General features: G+C 33.7%; 1 protein-coding gene across 2 annotated transcripts in view; it reads left to right on the plus strand.

Moving 5' to 3' along the window:
- LOC129004993 (protein real-time) overlaps positions 1-16,999 on the plus strand; it is a 107,853-nt gene that overhangs the window by 21,947 nt on the left and 68,907 nt on the right. For both annotated transcript variants that reach the window (XM_054433732.1, XM_054433742.1), the window contains exon 2: positions 4,671-4,820. In XM_054433732.1, the coding sequence (XP_054289707.1) occupies positions 4,671-4,820 (150 nt within the window). The remainder of the gene's footprint in view (positions 1-4,670; positions 4,821-16,999) is intronic.

The following is a 16,999-nucleotide window of genomic DNA, read 5'->3' on the forward strand; positions in this document are numbered from 1 at the left end:
ATGTTAATTGGGAATGTGAGCTACCATCATGCCAAATTTCAATCCAATCCGTTCAGTAGTTAATGTGTGATTGAACTTCAAACAAACAAACAAACACACAAACTTTCACATTTATAATATTAGTAAGATTTTGATAAAACTTGACAAATTAATTTATTTTATACTAAGCTAATTGCAGACAAGGACTGTGAAACACCCCAGCTGCAGCGTTTGCCAAATTTGATAAAAATAAATCTAAAAGCTAAACTCAATGACACAATCTATTTTTTGTTATCAAGTTTTATTTATGAAATATTGATTTTTTTTGGTAAAAAATGTGAATATTTCAAAATCAAAATATGAAAATGAAAAACGAATCATGGAATTGAGTTCAGCTTAAAAGAGTAATCCGAAATGATGGGTCACAACACCCCTTCATATTTATAATAATTTATCATATTTCAAAATGGCGGATCCAAGATGGCGGCCGAAAAAAATACATCGGTCATAACCAAGTGAAAATAGGTCGACAATGACTGGTAGTGTATACTTATCTTTATCTAGCACTATTTTGAGATTATGGTCTTAGTTTGTAAATGCACAATGTTAAAATGGGCTAAAAATAATGTTTTAAAAAGCCCTCATAACTTTGGAATGAATCAAGATTTTTAAAAACGGTTTGTGGCATTGTAATCACGGTAACAATCTAATTCGAAATAATGGGTCACAACCCCACCTTTACATTTGAAAAAAAATATTTCGCATCCAATATGGCGGATCCAAGATGACGACCGGAAATGACCACTTTGTCGAAATAAAGTACTTACTACCAAACAATGTTTGGAAGTGGTCTGGGATTGATATTTGAAAAAATGTAGAAAAAGTTGGGGGGGGGGGGACAATTAAAACTCAATGAAAAAAGTAAATTGGTCCTGGGTCTTTCCGTGCCACCTAATAGCTACTTCCCTTTAGGGAAATTAGCTAAAACCAACAACTTGTTTGTTATTCACATAAGATAACACAAATCAATGATGATCTTGCTATGTATAAACAACAACTTACAAACCTAAAAGTAGGCCTACATAATCAGTTTACAATATGGGTTGTTTTCATGAAACAATTATATTAGGAAATCCGCCTACTCGGAAAAGTTTGCAGTGGCAACTTTGCGGAACTTATCACGTGCTCAATGAGTCTCCAAATGAGTCAAGTTTTCCTATCACGATAGTTTTTGATTGCCACTGAAGTTGAGTCTAATGATATTTGTTTGTTGCACTTAGTTAGTTACTATCTGTTTCTTTATGGGCTGTTTGTTATCAATAATGCCAACTGTCGTATGAGTTTTTATATTGATAGCAATAAATGAGTTGAGGCCAAGAATCTGTTGAATATTCCTTCTTTCATTTGCTGTGTGATGTTTGTTTGTCAGACAATAGAGCATAGAATAATAGAGTGTGATGGCGAATAATAATAATCACCTGCTATCAGCACTCCTAAGCCAAAGTTAGAAAAAAATTCTTTGTAAAATATTTTTGCAATCCTATATTATCTTTATTTTTAGTTAATTAAGTCAATCTTGATTTTCTGAGTCTACTAAATACACTCCTTATTGAATCTAGTTTAGAGTTTTATAACTTTAACATTTTAATTTAGTGTAGATAGTTTTACATGTAAAAACGTATACAGTGAAACCTCGATAAGAAGACCCTCGATAACAAGTCACTCTTGATAACAAGTGTATTTTTCAAATCCCCTTGAATTTATTTTACCTCTAATCACATGTTATTGCAAACTTCAATAAGAAGTCAACCTTAATAACCAGACTAATTTTATAATCCCCATGAGAGTCTTGTTATCAAGGTTCTACTGTACTTTGCAATAACTTTGTAAGATATTGCCTAGCAGTAATTTAAACCAAATTCCTTTTAATTATTGAACCTGGCATAGTTCTGTTCCAACTATTGAACAATCTTGGGTTTATTTGTATAAGAAATTTGGAAAACATCATAAAAGTTATAACATTTATCCTACGGATCTTAGGAGAAGAGTGTGCATGTATGCCACTTTTATATTTTTTAAGCCAGAAAATTGTAATCTGAAAGGAAAATCCTACAAATTGATGAATTAAAATTAAAATCTGAGATTGGTTTAATCTCAGCAGAATCTTATGAATTATTTATCTTTGAAATTGCACTTTTGTGAAATATTTGACTTTTTTACCATCTGTTCTTAAAGCTTACTTGTTTCAAATTATATTTTGGAATTTTAATATGCATTCTTTATTATTTAGTGTCAGAAATTATTCTTAACAAATCAATTCTGTTCATTTTTGTAAAGCTGTAACATTTGTGATAAAAAATTGTTGTGTCTAGGCTCAATATACCTTGTATGGTGAAATCAGGACCTATTATTATATTACTAGACACTTTTGATCCATAACAGAATTAAATAACTTCAATATCAGGATTATTATACAATTCTTGTTCTTCGTTATGATGTTTTTAACATGACTGCAAATAAAAATTTTTGCAAGGCAAGCTTTATTTGGAAATGACAGCTCCCTAAAGAAACGTTTTACCCCAAATGTATTCCACCCAGTAAAAGTTTGGAATCGGATTTTTTTAAACATTTTATGTATAAAGTAATACAAACTAATGTAATATTACTTCACAACTTTTCTATATCAATAATTGTTCCATAACTCAATAACTCTACTGTCCATACAAACTTCTTATCACAAATTTTTAACAGTTTTTTACGGGGTAAAGGCATTACACAACCTATCAGAGCACAACAACAATAGGGAAATAGTACATCTTTTAAGAGTAGTTATCAGTTATCAATTGTTTCAGGGTCATCAGATGTGTGTATGGGACAGTTACACAATCTTTGTACAGAATAAATTGTGTCTGGAAGTAGTGTCATTGAGTACTTTCTGCAATATTTTTCCACAGTAAATGCTTGATTTCTATCATCAAAAAGTGTTGCAAGTTTAGTCGCAGGTGTCATTGTGTGTTTTATGTAGTTGGATTTTTGTGTAAGGAAATTTTCAACACAGAGGTTGTTTATTTACCTGGCGTAAAGAATAATTTATATTATAAAATGCTGAGCGCTATGAGCTGGGTGGTTATAATGTTTTTCTAACAATCACAAGGCTGCTAGATTGTTTCTGAGAAAAAGCTACTGGATGATTCAAAACTGGACCCAACTGCCCATGATCATTGGACTTTCATTTTTTTGGGGGTTTTGGCTAAACAGCCTTATTCAGAGCTTCACAGATCATCTCATTCCGTGGTACACTTACCTTGCATTCCTATTCAGCTTAAAATACTCACATAGGTAGCCTATGTGTCACTGTCTTAAAGGATTGATCATGATTATAAGGCCCGGTTCACACGAACGACAAACCTAGCAGACTAGGCTTGGACTAGGTAAGCACTAGGTAAGCACGACTGGGTAGCGGACCACAGGATCAAATGGAGCCGTTCACACGAGCCTAGGACGCCGACTAGCTAGTCGTGTTCGAGCTTGATGTCCCAAAACCTAGTCGGGCCCCGCTTAACAGTCCGTCGCGGCAACTACCCAGTCGCCCAGTCGAACTGCGTAGCAGTACATGTAGCCTTATGGGAGCGTTCACACGAGCGATCGGGTAGTCGAGCTGCAGCTCGCATTCTTACCTTTGTTCTCATTGTGCACCAGTGATGGAACCGAGTGGTTTTGATCTCGATATTTTCACCTAGTCCGTGGACATGTCGCTCGTGTGAACCGGTGTGATTCTGAGGTCCGCTACCCACTCGTGCTTACCTAGTGCTTACCTAGTCCAAGCCTAGTCTGCTAGGTATGTCGTTCGTGTGAACCGGGCCTAATCTAGAGAGTCTTTAATCTTAATTTTTAGATAAGTGCCTTACAGTTTGAAGTACATTGGGCAAACAAATAAGTCTTACATAAGAAACCAATCTAGACATGAGTGTTGAATAGACTATGTTCATTATTAAAAAGTTTTTTGGCAGGTCTCGCTGCTTTATATGGCAATAGAGCAAGTAAAGTTGCTCACAAAAAGATTGTGTTGAAAATCACAACGATAACAAAAGCTCGGGCCAATGTCGTGTGTGATTGGTGGAATGCAATAAGGTCAGGTTGGGCCTCGCATGCTTGCTGGCAGTTAGATGGAGTAAGCTCACTGCTGATTTTGCGACTGCTACTGCAGCATTGCCATCACCTTAAACACATTGATATTCTTTTGTTCTGCTGGCGACATTGTGTTGATTTGAATAATTTGTTTAGAGATAAATATATCGTATCTTCTGCAATGAAAACAAAAGGATTATTTATGATGACAAAATTTATTTTTGTTTTAATCCCTTGAATGAAACATTTGTTAATAGTATATTTCATCACTAGGGCCTAAAGTGACTCTATTTGACATATTTTCGCTGTTTGTGTCCTGTGTGTTTTTTAATGGTTTTTAATGATCTGTCCAGCTTGGATTGAAAACACAGTCTAGTAGTCAGAAACTACTAATACAACATAACTTAATAGAGCTAGGTAATTTCAACCATTTTAGCTCAAATTCTGTGATGCAGAGGATATTTCACCAAGAAATAATTTGTTTCTAGTAATGTGTTATCTCCAATCAAAAGCTAGATAGTGAAGAGTTCTTCAACATCCTCTAAGAGTGTTTTCTGTTGCAGGCGTATGAGAGGAGGTTCCCAACATGCAAGTTGATCCCTGTAGTCCTGGCTTGTGAGATCACTGAAGACAAGACATCGCCCGACGGAGCCATCAGAGTCACTGAGCGTCGGTGTAAGCTCAACGTGGACGCTCCTTTCCTCATCAAGAAGGTAATATTTTGGTGGATTTAGTAATTTAGAGGATGAAAGAGACTAAGAACGATCATCTTAAAAGAGGAGGCTCTTGAGTCTTTACATCATCAGCACAGACAATAAATACATTTAATAAACAAAAAAAATTATATAAAACACTTCAATGAGCCCTGTAAATCTTCTTTATCCTTTACCATTGTGACAGATGCATCTGGTTCTGTCACAGGATAGAAGGCTTGTCGCTTTCATTTTAAGAGCTTTGTATCAAAGTTAACAAAAGTGCAGTTCGGTTGTAAAGGAAGCTAGTGCAATCGTGCACTTTGTACGAAAATGGAGAAACTATTTGTGGGGAAGACATTTCAACTATCATAGTTACAGACAACAGAAAAAGGTACAGTATAGAGGAAAATGTTTGGAACACAATTTCTGACTTTGTAACTATGATGGTATAGTTAGGAGGTGAATATACAAAAAGTCCCAGCCTCCAGCCCTTGAGCTGGGTGTGGCTTGGTACCATTTTTAGTTGTTTTGCTTATATATGAGAAACCATGTATTGTTCTGTACTATTTTTCAATATCTTGTTTAGTATTCATTATCAAAAGATTGTAAATTTAGAAAAATAAATAGTTTCCACTTGTTTTTGGTTCATTTTGACTAGGTACTTTCTAAGCCATGCTTCCAAAAAATATATCTTGGGCATAGGGTTGTAAAAAAATCAAATTTCCTTCAATAATATGTAATTTATCTTTGTTTAAAATATTCTAGTTAATTTTCAAAAGATAAGTCATTTGATAGTCATTTTGGATGGTTGTAGATTTCATCCAAAAATAAATTGAGATTTTTCATGAGTTGTTTTACTATAAACATTATTAAGACATTTCTTTAATCATGAATAAATGTTGCACTAATGACCTTAGTGTACAATATTCAAACTTTTGAACCATTGACAAAAAAACACACATTGAGTTGTGAAACATTAGGGTGTAAAATTTAGCATTCTCATTGATTCTCATGTATTAATTTACCAACATATTGATTATATGTTGTCGCTATTATTCTACAAAGAGGTTGAACTTATAAGATGGGGTTTTAAGCTTATAAAGCCTGGAGCTCGGGGCACTTCTGTCACTTTGAACCTTGCTGAATATTGAATACCCTTTAGCAATTTGTCTGTTTTGTAAATTAGACATCTAAAACATCACTATATGAGCATTTAGATAACAATAAAGGTGACTTATATTGCAATTTCAAATATATTAGGCTAAAAAGCATTTTGTGGCGGGTTTATGCCACACGTTTATTTAAAGGAATAGTCAAAACCCTGGCCTTGTTACAATCTTATTCGACCCTTTAGGAAATTTCCTGTATAGGGTAGGGAATAAGCAATTACCGTAGGTCTCATAGCAAGACCTGGACCCGGGGCCAATTTACATTTTATTTTTCATGTCCGCAGAGGATTAAAACACCATTCGTTCAAATTCTCACACACATATATATATATATATAGTTACCCGGCACGATTTGCAGCGCTAAAAATTATTATTTTTAATGGAAATTTATTCTTTACGATAAATAATAAAAATGTATACCAAAAACAAAAATGGAATATTTATTTTACTTAATTGCCAGTGGATAAACAATGTTTTTTGTTTTTTCATTAGGTGTATAAATATACAGTAGAACCTCTTTAATCCGAACCCCCGTAATACGAATGTCCACTAATCCGAACGCCTTATTGCTGTACTCTATACACAGAACGGTAGTTCTTCATTGGATACTGTATTTATTGGTATACGCACCGTAATCGTTTCTATTGTAATGTGCCGTACTGTTTATTCCCTATGTTTACTACTGTATTAAATAAACATTGTATTTTACTTTATAAAGCATTTTTTTACTTTTCCCTAGCAATTGTTATGTAAAAACAACAATATGTTTGTAATCCGAACTATTCAATAATAGTCCTAACTACCCCCGGTCCCAATTAGTTTGGATTAAAGAGGTTCTACTGTATACGTTTTTAGGCGAACCTACCACCACGTGAGCACGCAACATACAGCTGTCCGTGTGAAAAGCATGCATTTTCTAAATTTAAACCGGCGATAGTCAGGAATTGCCCTAGTGCCTTATAATGGTGATTGCTAAAGGAAGGCACAATGGAAATTGTAGTTGCTTAAATTCAGAGGGTAATTCGGATGAAATCATCAGTATTCTTGGGATTAAGACTATTTCTCCTTTAAACTTACCACTGATAATTTTTGCTTCAATCAGTTTTGGTGTCATTTTTAAAATCGTTAGTCTGGTAACGTTGCACAGCTTCGGTGGATTTAAGTTTCGCATTAGTATTATATTGAAATTCCTTCTTTTAATGACAGTAATGTGGTGGGTTAATGACAAATTGGGAGGCATTTGAATACCTGAGATAGCACACACGATTATTATTCACTTAATTTATGTTAGATTGTTTGGGTATAGAATAAAAGATGAAAATATAAAGGCATTGCCATCCCTTTTATTGTTTATAATACTTTGATAAAGGTTTTTAGTATTTATGTTTATATATTTAATAGTGGAGAATTTAAACGTTGTTGAGTGCACAGGTGTGCTGCGATTGGGGTTTAATATATTTGTACTTATCCAAAAGTAAAATAGTTTTCTGTGCTGAGTTCTGTGGAAACAGTGTGGCACTATTTCAAATCATGACTAAAACAAAACAGTTGGTGAAAGTATAAACATCTGCTTGTAAATTATATTATTTATTTGTAAACATTGTAGTTCCCAAAGTCTGACATTGGACCCCTTAAAACCCTCTGGGATGGAGCCCTTTTGATGGGTCTGCACCAAACTTCACACAAACCATCCTTGAATAATGCTTAATAATGCCTGAAAGTTTCATTACAATCTGTCGAGCGGTTTTGGAGTCCATAGGGTATATACTTACATACTTTCTCTTTTATAGATATAGATGTGTCCGTTAGTACAATAACTTGAAGAAAAATTTTATTGGTCTGATTAGGTTTTTACCAAAATATTACCATAAACAAGTTATATTTCTTCCCCATTAAAATAACATTAGATTTAACCACTGCTTAGGTTTCCTGCTACGGGAAAGGGGAAAAGTGTTTTTGATAAAATGTTAGAGTAGCCTATAAGATGAAATAAATACATTTGCCACATTTGAAAAATACATCCATAACAAGCAAACTACAGCAGTTTTCTTTTCATCCACAAGAAAACATGGTTATTTTGAATGTACAGTATTTTTTGGAGTTGTCTCCGTAACCTTTAACAATGCTTCAAATTACAAAACCATTTGTTTTTAAGCTTTACTTGATAGCTGTAATGAAAAAATCCCGTAACAATTTTTTTCTATGACCCGATCTTGCTGGTTCATGGACCCATTCAAGTTATCCAGTTATACCTATTATAGCCAAATTTAATTTAAATCAGACCAAGGTTTATTATGTCCTTATTGATATTGGGACCCCTTTTCCCCTTTTTGGGTCAGATGATAATCGTAGTAAACAATCAAAATCGATCACCACTACCATCTCTCATTTCTGCCTTGTTTAATCAGTATAAGTAGTGTAAATATATGTTTTAAGTGTTACTATACAATTTTTCCTATAGGAAGTAGCTATTACCGTAGGTGGCACCAGACCTGGAGCCGGGACTGCGATAACTTGAGCATCTTGCTGTCTTTTGTCCGATTTTGATGAAATTTGGGTTGAAGGCAGGATAAGCTTGAATGACCAGCATGATCGGACCATGGGAACAGGGTTTTAAGGGGGGGGGGGGGTTTATGGGGTAAAAATAGGTTTTTCTAATTTTTTACCCTCAAAATTTCTTAATTTCTTTCTAAACCATTTAAAGAGCTTCAAAAAAAAAAAAAAATTTCGTATACCTAAGTTTTTTGTACGATTACTGGTTACAAAGAAAATACCAAAATTTGCAAATTAAAAATTCCCATGTTTTTCTTATGGAGAATATTGTATAATGTTTCAGTTTACTTGTTTATGGACATATTTTGTTCAAACTTGGCAAATTTATTTATTTTATACTAAGCTACTAATATTTTACTTAAAAACACTTTATTAGCCTCCCTGTAGCAGCAAACCTAGGTACTCGTTAAACCTAATACTATTTAAATAGATTTAATTTAAAATCATTTCAGGCAAATGGAGATTCGCTTAGTCTGCAGGTTTGCCGCGACGGGGGTATTTTATAATATTTTTTCCATAAAATTAACAAGACCTAATATGCTGATTAAGATACTACTTAATAGTTAAATGTGTTGGTGTCAGAATTGTATTTTATTTTGTACATTTTGTTACGGCGATAGTGTATGTGACGGTGACAAAAATGCTGTAGTTCATACTTTGTGTACTTGTTTTTCTTTCAATTTGCTTCCTAAAAAAGTTGGTGTGACTCTGTAAACTGGCTATAGTGTTATACTAGGAGTAAAATGCCTTCTTCTCTCCATAGTCAATCTTACTGGTGGCTGAGTGTATGTGGCTAATTGCTATTATCTATCTTATCTACAATCTGCAACCTATAAAAAATATATTATGTCACTTCCTAAACAGTTATATATATATAAAGCCCAAAGTACCCATGAACTTTTGAGAAAACTACAAGTCACACCCCTATAAACCATATACTTAAAATGCTCAAAAGTGACGAGAAACCTTGCGCAAAACTATCCATTATTTCATAAATTGCCCTTTAAAGTCGTAATTCCTTTCTAAAGGGAACTTTCCATATACCTAATGTTAAAAATACCTCAGCTGTAGGCCTACTTATTTGTTTGTATTTACTGTATTCTGTTTTGTTTATTCCGCTTAACTTAACCAATCAATAATTTTATCAATACTTATGAAGTCAAACGGGGTGAAGCCCGTGGGTAACAGCTAGTTTTTAATAATTTCAGATCTCAATTCCCAACTGATTTAAATTTCCATTGAATGACTGATAGCATTTTATTTCCACGGCAGTAGCTATATAAGTGTGGTTGTAGCCTTTGTCAGTGAAACTAGTGCTGATAACATATCAGCTGTTGTATCACATGTCACATAACATGTGTTTATATTTTGCACATGTTAAGTAAGGACAATCACGGGTCAATACCAAACTCTTTCGTAGCTCATAAACTTTGACCTTTCATCGCTTTTGTTCTTGCTGAGTATCTGCTTAGTAAGGTCAAGAAACTCTTGGTGATTATAATAATACCCCCGCAGCAGCAAACCTGCAGACGAAGCGAATTCTTATTTGCCTTAGCCTATTGGATGTTCACTAAAATATCTCCTTGAAAATGTCATATTTATTCCGTATTTAAATAAGATTAGTTTAACCCTTTTGACTATCATTTTATGGCTCCGCCCCCATGCCCTAGATTTAATTTACTATAGGGATCACTAAGTCTACCAGTATATTAACTTCAAATTATTTCCAACTAATAATAAAAAATATTTTTAAAAATTTCACAAAATAACTTTTAATTTAATTAAATTTTTTTTTAGCCTTAATATGATACGGTTGCGAAACGACTGATGTCTGCTCACGGCCGACAATAGAGGTGAAAGGGTTAATACCTAGGTTTGATGAGGGATGGTGAAAAAATAGTTTTTACAGTTAAATGTTGATACTGTATAATATGAAATAAAAAAACTTCTTAATTTGATAAGAAATATATATTTATACAAGCAAACTACAACAGTTTACTAAATCTCCATATGAATAACATGGGAATAATTTAACAGTTTTTTTGGAATCTTCTTCTTAATGGTTAAGTGCATAATTTGTTTTTTTTAACTCTACCAGACGGTTTGGAAACAAATTGAAAAACCTAATGTTTTTAGGGTAAAAATGGGAAAACCCATTCCCCATAAACCCCCTGGGGCCCCCCCCCATTCCCATAGTCCGATCATGCTTGTTCGCTAACTCGTTCTAATAAACGCGAGTTTACACCAAATTTCATTTAAATTGGATCAATTTTGTTCAAGTTATCCTGCTACCACACACATATATAAATATGAATTTTAACAATGGGTGTTTTGGGCCTCTAGGGACCTCAAAGCAAAAAAGTAAATCAGTCACGGGTCCTGGTCTTACGATGAGATCTATGGTTATAGCTTATTCCCTACTCCCTATATGGGAAATTCATTTGCCTTTAGTAAAATTATTCCTTTGGTAAAATTATTCAAGATTAGTAAAAGTATTGATGTGTCATGTTGTTATGTTGCATAATTATTAGTGATTGGAAGAGGTGGTAGCATTGGCGGCGATTGCGTGCCCGCAAGCAAGGGGGGCCCGTGAGCCTTGACCAGGATTTTTCGGTAAATTTTACCAGGTCACGGGCCCGCGATTGTGCGACAGGCTCAGCCACACGGGTCCCCTATCATAACAATATATATATTAGAATTACGTTCTTTCATGAAAAAAATTTGTTAAAACCAGCAAAAGCACTAGGACAAGTAGTTTACAACAGACTGACAATATTACTTGGCTGATGGATATAAATTCTCTACTACTTAAGTGCCCCTGGAGGCTGCCCTTTAAATTTGTTTACTTCGAGTCAGGTAAAAAAATATTACCTACCTATAAGCCTCAGGCCAAATCAGATCGGTTCAAAATCGGTTTGCCTTGGAAACGGTTGATTTTTGTAATATTATGTCGAATTTCAAGCCAAGCAGAGCCTGGCCTACAAGCTTGAGAGATCAAGCACAAAGTAAGAAAATCAAACTCGAGCCGATTTTCTCAGTACTCAATAAAATAATGCCCAATTAAAAAGCTTTTATGTCCACGAGGATCACGGACACGAAATTGAAAGATTAGACCTATGCTTTTGCCGCGATCGCGGATATCGAAAAGAAAATTTTGCCGCGGGTGACATTGGCGATGTCGCTGGCCTCTGCGGCCACAGGAGATGTTCAATATTTGGCCGCGATTACAGAAGACGATAATGACGTTTCTTTTTTTCAACGAGAGATATATCTAGGATTTTACCGCAATTGCGGAAATAATTATTTCCCCATTACCACCGACGGTCGCGGGAGATATTAGGCCGTGATATTAGATTGGGCCGTGAACGCGGGAGATGATGATGGTGCTATCTGATGATATCATAGGTTTGGTTACATTTGCAATCACGGTAGACTATGATAATGTTTCTTCCATAACTACAAGAAGTATTCACGATTTTGCCACGATCATGGAAGACGATGATGACGCCTTGGGGCCTCGGGAGATGCCTTCTCAAGTTAATTGCAAAAATGCAAGTTTAGGCGATAATATATGTGAACATGTTTTTAAAGATTATTGGGAGAGGGGGCCCGCAGGCTCTTATCGCCGCCACTGGGTGGTAGCAACCTTATGCTGTTTGTTATGTTATTCTGTTTTTCTTCGTACCTGTTATATTTTACTCTGCAGTAGTAAAATATAACAATTTTATATATTAGTGGACACTGTTTTATAGAGTACCTTTGTCAGCAGGAGTTAGTGTCCACAAGCCATGCTTCAAATAGGCTAGCAGTTTTAACAACACTACTCTTTCTAAAACACTATGAATAAACAATTTTGCAAAATATAATTATTTATGCGTAACTATTAGGCGCATAATAACTCTTATGTGTACAAATAAGCGTTATGCTTATATATACAAAATCATTTGTTTTTTATTAGCTCTTCAAAATGGTTTGGAAAGAAATTGCTAAATTTTTTTGGTTTTTTTTTGGGTCAAAAATGGGAATAACCTATTTTTACCCCATAAAACCCCCAAAAAATCCCCATTCCCAAAGTCCGATCATGCTGGTTCGTGAACTCGTTTAAATAACTGTTAAACTGTAGGTTTACTTGTTTGTACCAAATTTCATGAAAATGGAATCATTTTTGCTTGAGTTATCGTGCTAATGGTCCCAGATCCAGGTCTTACCATGAGTATGAGACAGAATCAAGGAATTGTAATTGTTACATTTTATATTAGTTCTGGGAAATACATGCCAAACAACTGAACCAGCAATGAAAGTGAACTATCTTCTTAACCTTCCCAAGAGGCAATAACATTTCATTGTTAGTTGATGTATGCTTCCATAAATGGATACACAAAGAAACATTGTATTGCTAAAAGTTCTGTCTCTGCAAAAATAGTTTGTTTGAGATGGTTTGTTCATGCATCTATAATCCTTGCAAATAAATCATAGTAAACAGTAAAAACTATTTTTCTGACAGTCTCTGTTATAATATTTAATCACAATAAGAACCTGTGTTAATTTATTCTAATCTTCTGAATTTTCTGAATTGTTCGTATTTTGATTTAGTCTGATTATATAAAAGACTAGCAGAGTACCCGTCCTTCGTACGGCGTTGGCATATAAGTTTAAATTGCTTATTGCAGTTAACTCAAGCTTTGCGTTTGCAATGGGGGAGGACAAAGTTTGATAAAATTTGCTTCTTTAAATTGACGGTATACTATGGTATTACACATCTACCATAGCCATAATGTTCTACCTCTTCACCTAAACAATAAAGAAAAATAAAGTATTACAAATTAAAAAAGTCACAAATTATTCATGACATTAAAAACATAAACATAACTGTAAACAATCCTACTTTGACAGTTCTCATTGCGTATCACAGTTGTTTGTTGCTGCTTAGTTCAAGTTAGCTGTTTACATAAAAATGCAAAAAAATATAGTGCTGCACCCTGTTGGTAAATCTTATAACTTTTTAATGCTTTTGTATATCATAGAACCAACTTTTTTAGTTGAAACAGCTGACTAAATTCTTTAATTCCCTTTAAATATGAATACTCATAAGGTTAACATGGGGAACTACAGAGCCACTGGGGCGGAGCCCGAAGGGATTTTTGAGATAAGAATATGCCTATGTGTTAATCGGGAATGTGAGTTATCATCATGCCAAATTTCAGCCCAATCCATCCAGTGGTTTATGCGTGATTGACCTTCAAACACACAAACAAACAAACACACAAACTTTCACATTTATAATATTAGTACTTAAGATAAGATGAATATACATAAAGCACTTTATTTCTTACACCCTTGAAAAGCCTTACAAAGCACAGAAATTCAAACATTTATATTCCTAGTACAAGAGACATATATAAAATGCAAGTACTGTAGTTGTTTTCAAAGCCCTTGGGCCCAACCCGACTCACAATCAAGCAATCTACACACAAGGCCTACTTCCTCTCGTGCAAGGGCATTGTAATTGAACTATTCCCCTATTGGGCTGACGTTTGATCAAAAGTGACAAAATCAGGCCAGATTTGTCTTGTAAACTGCATTTAGTTGACAAGATGCGTCAAAGAAACTAAACTGATGATTTTAATCGATAACTCATTGTTCTCAAGTAAACATAAAACTAGTGTACCTGTTGCTAGAATTTGAGCAATTGTGAAGTATAACAGGCGTTTTTTTTTTTTACGAATAACAGTCATAATTTCTGATGATTTTAGAAGAGTCGACTCAAAGATTATGGAAATTCTCACGATGTACATAGCAGTTCTATATAATCAACATTTCTTGTAAATATCTTATCATTTTTCAAATGCTGATCTTGTTTTTTAGTGTTTTCTACAAATGTTTCCCACTCATAGCCGCATTAGGCATTAGGATAATCATAATAACGATTATCTAACAAATCATTATTTCTATTTCTTCTACTTGATGATGTTCTATGACATTCCTATGTTTCCATAGTTTGCAAATCGGCTCTTTCAATGATTGATCAAGAAATGCAGCACAGGGTAAATTCAGTTTTCTTTTTAGTAAATCAAATTGACCAGGCTTTCTCACTTTTTTTCATTGTAATATTTACGCCAACCCAAATTCAAATAGTAAATATTACATTTCAACCAAGTCAGTAAATGTATGTAACACATGTTTTCTTAAATTGCAACTAAAATATTAACAGCAATTAATTTATCCAGCTGATCACAATGTAAACAAATATGTTCTTCATAATGATAAAATGGTAACTTTAAAAGCCACTGGGGCAGAGCTCAGGGACCTTTTACAAAATGGTCAGTTTGCAAATCTACACACCTAGACAAACATTTTGGCATACTATATGTGGGGTTAAATCTTAAAACAAAAAAAAACCTTAATGTTGACAAAGTTCCATATAGCGTATTAACATACACAATTCGTTTTGTAATTAAATAAACTTTTGTATTATAACTTTTACAGGTGGGATTTAATAAAGCTCTGTCAAAATCTAAATAGAGCTCAACTATAAGATACCCCTGCCTCAGCAAACCTGAAGACTTTGCAAATTAAAATTTATCTGATTTGATTTTCATTTAATTCTATTTAAATAACATTAGGTTTAATGAGCACCTAGATTTGCTACTACAGGGAGGGTAATATAGTGTGTTTTTTAGTAAAATATGAATCGCTTAGTTTGAAATAAATAAATTTGTCAAGTTTGATCAAAATATCCTATACACTAATACGAGCAAAGTCTGTTTTTCTGTCTGTAATATTTATCTTGAAATCAGGCATAAGAATTTTGACTAAATTTTGGAATTAGGGACTTACAGCCTTAAAAACAAGATTGTTGACAGCCACTACCTCAGGAGAAATTTTATTTCGCTACACAACTCATTTAACAATTTAACATTGGCCTTATGGATTGCCAAGTTTAAAAATTTAACAAAAGACTTATAACATGTATTTATAACAAGCCATCCACAGTATACTAGCAAATTATAAAATACAGTTCAAAGTGATAAACATCAGTTGTAACTATTTAGCAAAGGTTGCACACAAGATTACTTGATATAGGAAAAATAGAGTCAAGTCAGTGTTGATGAGTGATGAGAGTGTTTTGTGTTGGTGCCGTTTCAGTGCACTGAGTTAAACTCAATGTTTCAAATTTTAAAATTTGTATGCACTCTTTAAAGTAGTTTACATATCAAGATCATAAAAGTGTATCTTATTTTTATTTAGTTGCATACTTTTACATTACTGAGTTGTTATTATTTCAGCGATCAAATGTCTATGGTTTTTAATAAAAATGTTTTTTGTTAATTATAAAATGTCTGTTTACAATATTGTAATAACAATTAAACCCAATTAACCGCAACCGTTCGGTACCCCAATACTATAAATGAAGTAAGCAAACTACAACAGTTTACTTATCCTCCTTAAGAATGACATGGAAATTTCAAGCTTAGCCTACACTTCTTCCAGTTTTCTCCAAAATCATTAACCGTACAAAAACACTTCAAGATACTAAATAATTTTGTTTTTTTTAAGCTCTTAAAATAGTTTAGAGAAAAATGTTCATGTTCTGCAAACCCGATTTTTACTCCTTATAACCACGTTTCCATGGTCATGGTCGTCCGGTCTTTCTGGTTCGCAAACCCATTCAAATTTATCCCGGGCTACACGGTCAAGCCAAATTTCATCAAAATTGGAAAAAATTACTCAATTTATCATGTTTATGGATACACACACACACACACACATATATATGTATATATATATATATATATATATATATTTATAAACTTACACATACACATATAACCATTTGAATAAGTTTTCCACTCTAATATCATCTTGCAGTCACGGAGACAACATGTTGTTGCGATGAACAAATAAAATGTAAATAAGAATAGCCAAGATTTAGTTAATCGAGCCTATAATTTTTTTTTTATCTGTACAAAATTAGGTATTACATTGAACCTCAGACAATCTTTGTTGAATTTTATGTTTTGTATCGTGTTAAAACTAGCCAACACGATACAAAACATAAAATTCAACTTGTAAATTTATTGAAAATAAACTTTTAGGGCTATACTTATATAAATCATCAACGGCTTTATGTAAAGAAATCCCCCCATAAATTCCTGCTGAGCAAGTGTGCAGGTACAACCCCCCCCCCTTTGGGCACCCCTGCATAGCCTTATTTACTTAAAGTTACAAAGTATCTCTCGACTTGTAAATAATATATCAACTCGTAAAAGGTTTACAGAATAAATGTATCTGTGTAAAAAACCAACTATGTGAAAGTGTATGCTATCGCTTGTTTCACAATTATTGTCATCCACAAAAATTATCACTATCAGCCTTTCCTTAATAATTGACATGACAATTATTGCAAAACATCTTAAATCAATTTTTTTAAACTAATCTAAATTTAGTTTAACTATATACTTTGCGCCACCATTG

This window comes from Macrosteles quadrilineatus, unplaced genomic scaffold (assembly GCF_028750875.1).
Source record: "Macrosteles quadrilineatus isolate MER2022 unplaced genomic scaffold, UCM_ALF_1.0 Scaffold_1__1_contigs__length_201487025, whole genome shotgun sequence".
In the NCBI taxonomy this organism is placed as follows: domain Eukaryota; kingdom Metazoa; phylum Arthropoda; class Insecta; order Hemiptera; family Cicadellidae; genus Macrosteles; species Macrosteles quadrilineatus.